The sequence below is a fragment of the Muntiacus reevesi genome, chromosome 2 (assembly GCF_963930625.1).
Source record: "Muntiacus reevesi chromosome 2, mMunRee1.1, whole genome shotgun sequence".
NCBI lineage: Eukaryota > Metazoa > Chordata > Mammalia > Artiodactyla > Cervidae > Muntiacus > Muntiacus reevesi.
The window spans coordinates 135,124,588-135,135,701 of record NC_089250.1 but is presented as its reverse complement, the minus strand read 5'-3'; the positions used below and the strand labels follow the sequence as shown (position 1 = coordinate 135,135,701).

The 11,114-nt window shown below is 42.8% G+C and overlaps 1 protein-coding gene across 1 annotated transcript in view; it reads left to right on the top strand.

Annotated features, from left to right (window-relative positions):
* Nucleotides 1-3,748, top strand: part of HTR7 (5-hydroxytryptamine receptor 7) — a 79,858-nt gene extending 76,110 nt beyond the window's left edge. Inside the window, exon 2 of the mRNA XM_065920004.1 lies at nucleotides 1,620-3,748. Coding sequence (XP_065776076.1) covers nucleotides 1,620-2,382 — 763 coding nt within the window. The 3' untranslated portion in view covers nucleotides 2,383-3,748. The remainder of the gene's footprint in view (nucleotides 1-1,619) is intronic.
* Nucleotides 3,749-11,114: the final 7,366 nt, after the last annotated feature.

Here is an 11,114-nt window from a genome sequence, read left to right as displayed (position 1 = left end):
CACCTGGCATATAGAAGGAACGCTGTTGATATTTGTTAAAGGAATGAATGAATATTGCCACTGAATAAGCCAATCTGGCTGCTGCTGCTGCTTTTCTTTTTTTTTTTTTTTTTTTTACTGTAGTTCAATTTTGCCTTATTGTAAGTGTTACATTGATGCTAATTTTCATTATGACTTTTGTGAGATAATTCAAGCATAAGATGTGAGGGTATTTCTAGCACAAAAATAATTATTTTTTAAACTCCAATCCATTAAGTGACATACTTTCAGAAAATAGCATGTTGGTAAGTTGGTCATTCTCTGTACCTTTCCTTTTGATGTTTCAAGAATATGTCGTATATATATATGTGTGTGTATATATATATATATATAAATGAAAAAACCAACAAAATGGCCAGGTTTTACCTATCTTGGATTCTCAAGTGCTCTTTGAATCCCTTCTCAAATAGAAGCTAAAACCATTAAATATAGAGAAGAAAACAGATTTGGAAAGCTGAAAACTACCAAGCATTTGGCAGAACATCTTGCTGACTATGTTTTCCCTGTTTGCTGAGTCTCTCTTGCATTATAAATCCTTGATAACAGACACAGAGAAGTATTTATTCTCTGTATAGAACTAAGCACAGGGGAAATGTTGGATTTGCCTAATATTTTTCAGAATTATGCTTTTCCTTGTGATCCTCCTTAGAACTGGAAAGACGAGGCAGACTTTTTATTTTCTAATGATTGCTCCTAGGACATTACTCTCGCATGAGAATTTTCTGGGGATTAAAAAAAAAAAAGATCACTTGCTACTTTCCATTCCAAAACCCTGCTGCTGCTGCTGCTAAGTCGCTTCAGTCGTGTCCGACTCTGGCTCCCCCGTCCCTGGGATTCTCCAGGCAAGAACACTGGAGTGGGTTGCTGTTTCCTTCTCCAATGCATACAAGGAAAAGTGAAAGTGAAGTTGTTCAGTCATGTCCGACTCTTAGCAACCCCATGGACTGCAGCCTACCAGGCTCCTCTGTCCATGGGATTTTCCAGGCGAGAATACTGGAGTGGGTTGCCATTGCCTTCTCCCAAACCCTAGGATTTCCTAAATATCTCACAGATCTCTGTGATCTTAGAGAAGTGCTTTCATTTCAGGGCAAAGGGGAAGTGAAAATGAATTCAGAGCTGGCCTGAATTCAGACAGCAGAGATCAGTGGGTGAATAATCTCCAAGTGTGGTAGACCTTGGCTAGCCCATGAGGGTATATCACAACATCCAACCAGGCTTGACATTTTGTTCCAAACTGATTTCAGTGGCAGCAGTCATGGGGTGAAGGCGGATGTTGAGTCTTTGGTTCCTTGACCACACAGACTGTGGGAGGCTGCAAGGTATGAGAAGAACATGGCCCAGCCTTACAGGCAGAGGGCTCAGGCTGAGTGCTGGCAGTGCCTTTGGCTGGCTGTGTGATCTGGAATAAAATACACAGCCTCTCAGAGCCTTAGTTTACCTTTCTGTGAAATGGGAAGACGGATGCCTGCCTAGAAGGGACTGTAAGGAAAGGAGCCACTAGGTTCACAGCCTAGCCCCTCGCTAGTGGTACTCCCCAGTTGACCAGTTGTGATCATTTTCTCTTCCCACTTCTCTCCCAGGTATCTTGGCATCACGAGGCCGCTGACATACCCTGTGAGGCAGAACGGGAAGTGCATGGCCAAGATGATCCTCTCCGTCTGGCTTCTGTCCGCCTCCATCACTTTACCACCGCTCTTCGGCTGGGCTCAGAACGTCAATGATGGCAAGGTGTGCTTGATCAGCCAGGACTTTGGCTACACAATTTACTCCACCGCAGTGGCATTTTATATCCCCATGTCCGTCATGCTTTTCATGTACTACCAGATTTACAAAGCCGCCAGGAAGAGCGCCGCCAAACACAAGTTCCCTGGCTTCCCCCGGCCAGAGGAGCCTGACAGTGTCATCTCCCTCAATGGCATGGTGAAGCTCCAGAAGGAGGTAGAGGAGTGTGCAAACCTTTCAAGACTCCTCAAACATGAAAGGAAAAACATCTCCATCTTTAAGAGGGAGCAGAAAGCAGCCACCACCCTGGGCATCATTGTCGGGGCCTTCACTATGTGCTGGCTGCCGTTTTTCCTCCTTTCAACCGCCAGGCCCTTCATCTGCGGCATCGCCTGCAGCTGCATCCCACTGTGGGTGGAGAGGACATGTCTGTGGCTGGGCTATGCAAACTCTCTCATAAACCCCTTTATATATGCATTCTTCAACCGGGACCTGAGGACCACCTACCGCAGCCTGCTCCAATGCCAGTACCGGAATATCAACCGGAAGCTCTCAGCCGCAGGCATGCACGAGGCCCTGAAGCTCGCCGAGAGGCCTGAGAGACCTGAGCTTGTGCTGTAAGGTCATTTATCACTGTTTTCCTTCTACCCCCAACCCTCTCATGGAACTCCTTTCTGAAGCACATGGCAGAAAGCTTCCAGAACCAGTAGCAGTCTTATTTCCTCCCAAGTGTATCAGATTTGAGTCCAGAATACTGTACTCTAGTCTTCCACCCCATAGAGTTCCAAAAGCCAAAGATAGGTATTCAGGTGGATTGGAAGAAGAGACTGATTTGCTGATGAATCGCAGTTGTTGCCATGGCTGACAAGGAAGGTGATGTTTCTCCTCCTTCCTCTGAAAGTAGCATTCACCTTAGGTCCTTAGAGCTCTAATTCTTGTAACATTATCATTTTAGTTGCTATTACTCTTATATCTAGTAAAGATACAAGAAGCAGTCTGAGGCAATAGGGAGTGGTTAGTGTGGGAAAATGCCAGGGTGGAGCAAAGTCTTGACAGATACAGAGTTTTCAGAAAGTGCTACCCAGCTTTAGGAGTTGGGAACTGATAGAGAGGTGTTGAGTTTGTCTAGGAGGCAAGTAGTGACTTTTCAAGAAGCAATTACAATAGGATGTTGGAATCTGAAAAAGGACCGTCAAGAGCCAATGGTGATAAGGAAATATAACACACATGTGGATTAATTTGGTTTTGTGAAGAAGGAGACAACATAGCAAAGTCATCAGGTCCAGTGAAGATTTTGTTTTAAATTTGAGGTAGAGGAGACATTTTCATATTTGAAAACTGAGGGGAAATAAACTAGATTGAGGAAATAGAAGGTGCTGGTTAGAGAATAGATCAGTGTTGAATGTGAGACAAAAGGTGTCCCTCTTCACTGAACCTTGTTCTTTGGAATTGGCCAGAGAACCTTGGGCCACTGTAGCTGAGAAGGACCTTCCCAGTCATCGTGTCCATTCCCTTCCTTTGACAGAAGACATAATTGGGTCATGGCGAGTGAGCTATCATGCAGTGATTACCAGTACCTCTGGGTCTAGATCCCACATCATGTGACTCTTACCTCCAGATGCTCTCCATATACTAGACTGCTTTTATGTGTAATCAAGGTGGCCAAGGAGACCCCTGTGCTCTCAGCTATCTCAGGGGAATAGGGTCCCAAAGTGCCCTCATGGGTTATGGTAGATTCCAGGGCTCCCAACTAGGATACACCCCAAACGACTCGGAAAACCTCAAGGAACTCAGCTTGTTCTCTAACTCATCACCAGGATGAAGGAGGCAGAAACATCTCCCTAATATGGATAAGGGAAACCAGAGATCATCATTTCCTGTCCTAGGAACTCAAAGTTGTAAGACTACAGATATGCTAATTCTTGAGCTGTGAAATAGCTTCACAGGTATTTATTTTTACTTCTATTCTATACCCTGTTTTGTACATAAGAGCTTGTTCATAATAAAAAATTAGATTTTTTTTTTTAAAGAATACAAGGACTTCCCTGGTGGTCCAGTGGTTAAGACTCTGAACTTCCGTTGGAGGGGACACAGGTTTGATTCCTGGTTGGGAAAATTCCCCATGTTGCATCAAAAAATAAATAAAATTTCATTATAAAAGAATACAGTCTTTTGGTTTCAGAATATATGCAATGAGCGACCTGTATTACCAAGGATCTTTCCAGGTTTATAAGATTCTTATTGAATCAACCACTAGTGTTTATCCACCAGGACCAGGTTCTAAATTCCTTCAGGGAAAGAGCCATGTCTTAGCCAAATTTCTGTTTGTAGAATCTAGTACAGTGCCTGACACATAACAGATAATCAAAGTAATAATTTCTAACAGTTATTGAATACCTACCAGATGCTGTCATGGTGTTTATCATTCTACCTGTAAACTAGTTGCTTCCGGTACCCCGAGTTTTCAGAAGAATAACAGGTTTGGGACATAAAGTAACAACCTAAGATTATATAGTCCTGAGTGGTGGATGTGGTATGGATCAGCCCAATGCATGTGCTCTTACCTATTGTGTAGCACTACTTGTCAGACGACTTCAGTCTATAGTAGCAATGAGCTTGTGGATGTTTTGAGCTGGGGATTTTAACCATCGGTTCACTAAGAAGGTGTTTAGAAAAACCCATTAATAGGAGTAAGTTAAGTTTATTAGACTTACTGCAGTTTAAGAGGACACCTCCTTGAAAGAGGCTTGGTCATTTCTCTGGTGAGGAAATAAACAAAGGTTATTGATACAGTTTTGGAGCTTGGGCTGGGTAGTGTTAGGGCAGAGAAGTGAGGACTGGGCAGAGTTTATGATGTGATAGCTTTGGATGGGTGGGTACAGCTGAGTGAGGACCTTGAAGCCAGTTTTAATGAGCAAACTGTCAGTCTTGAGGGGTAAGCTAGTTCAGTTGGTGTGCAGTCTTATCTTTTAGAAGCAACTATTTCCTGTAACAAGTGCTGGGTTCTTTTGCCTGGCTTCAGAGTTGTTCAGCGCAGGAGCAGGAAAGTGTGTTGGTTTCAGCTCCGGGAGTAACATGCTGAAAGATGTGTTTGAAGAAAGTCTCTCTGGTAACAGTGAGAAGGGCAGATAAAATAAAAGACTGATGGCAGGGGGTCCAGTTAAGCAGCCAGTGTAGAAACTAGGAAAGAATCACTGAGTTGCTGAACTAGAAAACACCACTGTGTTAGTTTTCCTTCTACACAGTCAGATGATGCGAGGATAATTTTATCAATTACTTTAGCTAATAATTCACGCATAATTCAGATAATTCAAAAAATGCTAATTTTTCAAATGTCGCACAAACAGATTTTCCAGCTTAAAATAATAGTTACCCACATTTATTGATGATTCACTCTCAGATATTCTTCTAAGCACTCCGTGTGAATTATGTCATTTAATTCTTAAAACCTTATGGACGGTTGGTTTCCTTTATCTTCGTTCTGTTGGGGAGGTCAGATAACTTTTCAAAGTCTTACTTGGGGAGCTGAATTTGAGTGCAGGACATCTGTTTTCAAATGCATTTTAAACTTCCATGCTGCTATGACTTTTATAAAAGTATTTATATCAGCTAACATAACATCAAAAGATATTTGCCTCTGCATCTTTAGCTAGTGTGGAGTCTTAGGTCTTAGTTTTTCTGTTAATCTAAGACAAGGATCAGCAAACTTTCACTGTGAAGGGCCAGATGGTGAATATTTTGTTTTTCTAGCCATATGGTCTCCACTGAAAATACTTGTTTCCATCTTTGTAGTGAGCAACAAGTCCTAGATACAAGTAACCAATGAATATGGTGGTATATAAATAAAACTTTATTTACAAAAACAGGTGACAGTCTGGATTTGGCCTACAAGTCATAGTTTGCTCTCCCCTGGTCTCAGAAAATGATTGTGTCCTCATTACATCTCTTTCTGTTTAAATTTTTAATTATTGATTTTATTTAGAATTATGGAATGTTAAAATCATTTGGGATGATGGACCTAAATATTCATTAACTCTGGGAAATTTCTAATTAGTTGGAATAGCTGCTATTTAAAAAATTCTATGGCAAGCAGTTTTCTTTTCAGTTCTCATGTGGGAGGACTCATTTTTAAATTCTTGTTTATAACTGTGTCAGGCATTGAAGAGGATACAGAAAACATACGATGTCTTTCTTGCCATAGTGCGTGCATTTCTATCACACAGACTAGATGTAAACACACACACAAGCTCATTTACTCTTTTTGTGTTGAGAACCCAAGGAAAGTTGGAGACAGGAAAAGCTATAGGATTCAAAGAAGAGGAAAATAACTCAGTGATTTCCTTACCTCTGACCAGGGAATACTTCCTGAAGGATATGGGCTCAAATATGACTATCAGGGTCAAATCATTTATGACTACAGGAGACTAGAGATGGCGTTCCTCCTGAAGGGGACATTTCCTATAGAGGTGTTGATGTGAGAATTTATGCAAGGGACAGTTTGACTGAAGCTAAGCATTGTTGTAGGGGAGATTTAGAGATCATAATGGAAAGATCAAATAAAGTAAATTATGAAGGATCTTCCATTCCAGTCCCAGAAATTTTAGGGATTTTTAGTGTAGGCAAATGGTTCTCAATCAGGGTTAATTTGCACTCCAGGGATATTTGAAAAAGTCTGAAGATATTTTTGGTTGCCTCAGCTAGGGAAGAGGAAGACCTCCTAGCATCTGGTGGGTAGAGATTGAGGATGCTGCTAAACATCCTGTCTTACTCAGGCAGCCCCCACAGCAAAGAGTTATCCAGCCCAAAATGTCCATAATGCCAAGGTTGAGCAATCCTCCTGTGGGCAGAAGGAAGCCATTGACCAAATCTCTGCAAGTAAGGAAAACGGAGTCACCAAAACCATGAGACTGATGTGGTGGTATCATGTGGAATGAATTAGAAGATAGAGGCTGGAATTAAGGCATCTCTTCATTGGCTTGTTTTCTCCAGAAACATTTAAGAGCCTGTTGTGTACAAGGCATGGCGCCAGGCATGGCAGTGATAGAAGGACAAATAAGTGACAGTCCTTGCCTCTGGAAGCTCACAGATCCAGTGGGCTGGGGTGGCTGTAGGCATGGTGGGAGTGGTGGCTCGTAAATGACTAGCAACCAGAACTCCCCCTATGGTCCATGCTCTGCACAGCTGCATTCAAGTAAACACCAGCTGGATAACCCAAATCAATCCTAACTCTACTGGAGTCTCTGGAATAATGATCTGGCATCCAGTCCATAGCTCACAGCAAATCTTACAAGCCTTGTTCCCCTTCCCTGACTTTCTGGCACACACATTTCTTGGCCAACCTAGAGACTCTGGGCTGCTTCTTCCAATCTCTCCAGCCTCCGGTCCCTCTACCCCCCATCCCCCGGCTACTTAGGTTCTAGCCTCTTTTACTTTTGCCCCAACTCCATCTTCTTGGCTTTATTTTTTCCTCCTATATAATAGTTTTCCTTCTTTCCTGTATAAACAATCTACTCAATTGTGTATTGCTACTTCCAAATATTTCCCCATTTTTTTGATCAGCATAACGAGAGGCTCAGGAGTCTGGCAGGCACTAGGGGAGTCTTCCTTGGCTAGGGAGTGAATAGAGGGAAAAGGCTATAAATACTTCATTGTAATTATAATGCACTACCATAAATTACAGTCTTTGTCACCTTTTCACAAGTATTCAAATACTGATACTATAAAACCAAATGTGATAATGTAATAGAAGCAGAACTTTTTTTTAAAAATTTGATAACTTTATTTATGGATTTGCTTTGAATCACCAAAATGCTAAATGGCTTTTAAGTGTCACATTTGGATGACTTTTGTTCTTCAACACCATTACTGTGAACAATATTGAACAGCAATTTCTAAAATACTTCCGTGTAAAAAAATTTCATGATATTGTTTTCAAGTAGCTCTGCCTTCCCTTCTCCCTTCTTCCTAGCAAAGAGACTCTTACAGTCCCTGTCCATTGCAGTTGTAGCGGAGTCACCTTGAGTTCTTGTCCTGAATGCTGCTCCATGGTGAGTACTGAAGCTTAGGAGTTCAGAGTGAATCTGCCTTGTCTTTATGGGCAAGGAATCACTTAGGAGTGATTTTAATCACTTAGGAGTGATTAAAAAAAAATAAGATGAAATGGGTCTTGTTGAAAATTGGGAAGAAAACATCACGGCTCTTGAAACCCTGGATGTCTGTGGTAGGATGCTGTCTTAAAGACAAAGCCAAACAAAAAGTTGGTTGTTTCATTAATTTTATTTCCCCAGAGTAGTATTTTCCTCATCATTAACTACCTGGAATTCAACTCTTTATTTTTATTAAATGATCAATTAGTACTAATAATAGCTTGTTCACTTCCTGCTTTGTATTTGCCTACATTTTAACTTTGCAGCATCTCTTTAAAGTAAGAAAGACAGGCAATTGACCTCACTTGCTTCTTTCTAATATTTTTGTTTGTTTTCTTAGTAGACAGTAAATACACACAGCCCAAGATAAAATCAAGCAGTATAAACATGTCTACCAGAAAAATAAGCCTCAGGGGAATGTCTTAGGAAGAAAATATCCATGATGGAAATCATGAAGGAGATGATCTTTGGGAGTGGGTCTTGAATAAAGAGTAGGATTAAGGGATGGCAGGGGTGGAGGTGGGTTGGGGGCTACTCCAAGAAGAGGGGACAGTATGGACAGAGGGACTTAGAAATGGACAGAGACACAATAAGACCCTTGGCTGTGTCTTCAGTAGGACCTGGAAGCTGGGTAGTTTGGGGTCGACTTGGAGGGCATGTGAGCAAAGTGGGCAGGGAGAGAAATGAAGGTTTTTGATCTGGGGTGAGAAAAGATCTAGTGTATAAATAGGAGTTCACAATAGGAGAAGGGAAATGGGTAGGAGACCAATGTAAGAGTGATGAGGCCTGCCCGAGGAAGGTGGCCATTCAGACTAGGAAAGAGACCAAGGGTGTCTGGACGTTTGGAAACTGACTAACAGGTAGGTTGTGAGGAAAGCGGAGCTTCAGAGATGGTGCTGGAGCCTGGTGGGATTCAGTAAAGCTCATGGGCCGCTGTGAGCCTCAGAGGAACTGCAGTCTCCTCTGTGGGGAGAAGAGGCAGAGGCCCTGGGACAAGAGTAAATGTGGAGCCCTGGTGGGGACACAGCCTTTTCTCAGTGCATTTGCCTAGCTACCCAGCAGCCTGGAGCCGTGGGCCAAAGCCAGAGCGTGGTGCTTCCCCTCAGGCACCACGGTGGGGGTAATGAACAAATCGAGAGTTGGTGTCTTATGGAGAAACCGATCCTGTCACTAGGGAGACTCACTCATCAAGTCTTGACAGCCACGTGAGGAGGCACTTTCAATGGGATGGGGAGGCAGAGGCCCCGGACCCTCTTAGATCCAGCTCGAAAGCACACACACAGATGTAGTTTGGTAAGTTGAGATGTCCTATGAAGGTACTAAGTTAAAGGAGTTTATCTGGAGGGATTTGGCTCTACACTAAGGAGAAAGGGACTTTCCTTCAGCTGTTGGCCAAGACTTCTCCTGACTCATGACTTTTCTGTGAATCTGGGAGGAAGGAAGCTAGGAAGGAGGGCCTTCTCGGTCTCTGCACACAAGGTTTACTGTAATGCACCCTTCTAAGTTTGAAGGGGAGGACACTTCCCATTGTAGTCATCATCATTCTTTTTGGGCACAACAAATGCCATAGTATTTTGAAAGGAATATTGAGAGTAGAGCCATTTGGGGCTATATTATAAAAGAGAACTTCTAAATGAGTTATCTGGAGCTGGTTTGCAAATATATTAAGGCCTCTGCAACTTGTAGATGTTATGAAATGTACGACAAGAGTCATAGCACTTTTTCTTCCCCCTTAGATGCTCATATCCCCTTAGAAACCACAAATAATTCAAATTATTAAATGTTGTAAGAATTAAATCCACCCACCACAAAACAAGAACTCACAATTACGGTTCTGCTAAATCATTTTCTTGCGTCCTCTTTCTCTCTCTCTCTCTCTCTCTCTGTAGACAAAACTCTGACTACTGTAGAAAAAAAAGTCATGATTCATGATCAAAAGCAGAATAATGGAGATGAAATAAACAAGGCAAGACAGAGGTGGAAACAGAATGCAATCATTTGCCGAGACTTCGGAATGGAATGCAGCATCTGTCCTTTCTTGGGATGGCTAAGACATGACCAGCAAAGTATATCCACTGTTCAGAGTATATCGTGAGAGGGATGGTGACCTCTCCTTGTGTTCTGTGGATCCGTGCTATTGTGTGCACGTGGAAATGGCCTGATCGGCTCAGCTGTAAGCGCACACACAGAACTGAGTTCCAGAAAGAACAGAGTTTCTGGTGCTTTGCTTCTGTTCAAGTCTGTGCGAATGAAGAAGTTCCCATGCATACTTCCCATGCTTTCGAGTCTAGGCCTTGTGGTGAATATTCAGGAATCATTCATGAGACAGATGTATTTTGCTGTGGGACAGAGGGTGTTTTCCTCAGCCCACTGTGGTAAGCCTAGTGATGAATACATTGCATGTCCACATTAGAAAACAGAACCCTGTCATCAGCTACTACAAATGATCTCCCAGAGCAGTGTCTGTTCAAAGCTTCTGTCAAACAGTTTGGCTTTTTTGCAGGGTCCCTGTGACGTCCCCACCAGCCTCCTTTCTTTGTTAACTCGCTTCTCGTTCTGGAGTAACTCAGGAACAGAGCTCAGGATGGAGAGAATCTTAAAAGCTGAATAAAGTTTGTTTTTTGTTTTTTTTTAATCACGCTCAATCTTCTCCTGGGGGCTCCTGAGAGGGAAGGGGCATTCCTCCTGTGAGGAGTTTTCCCTGGATGGAGAGCGAGGGCTGCCTCCCTGCCCTGGACATGAACATGATGGTTGGCACAGAACTTGTGACTGTCCTTTACACCTGGGTGCTCTGGGCCTCCGGGCTGGCTCCTAACTGTGAGGTTTGGGGGAGGAAGGATGGTAATAATGGGGTTTCCATGCAAGGCTGTGATGCTTTTGGAGATGGAGCGCCCTTGTGCTAATTCTCATTGAGCAGCGTTGTATGTGTGCCCCAGAGGTCACCTGGGGCAATGTTGGGAAGCCTCTGGAGTACCATTCTGTTTCTTCTAGAGGGTTGGTATTTGTGTTCTCTGTATCTGAAATCACATGTGTGCCTGGTCAATTCTGTTCTTCTCCCCTGTCCCTCCCCAAAGTGATAGATATTTAGGGCAGGTCAGGACATGGAAAAGTTCCCTTTGTACTTGGCTTTTTTTTTTTAATGGTTCTATGTAATATGTATGAGTTAGGGAGACAGAAAGTAGATCAGAGAAGAGTACCTCTAAGGGG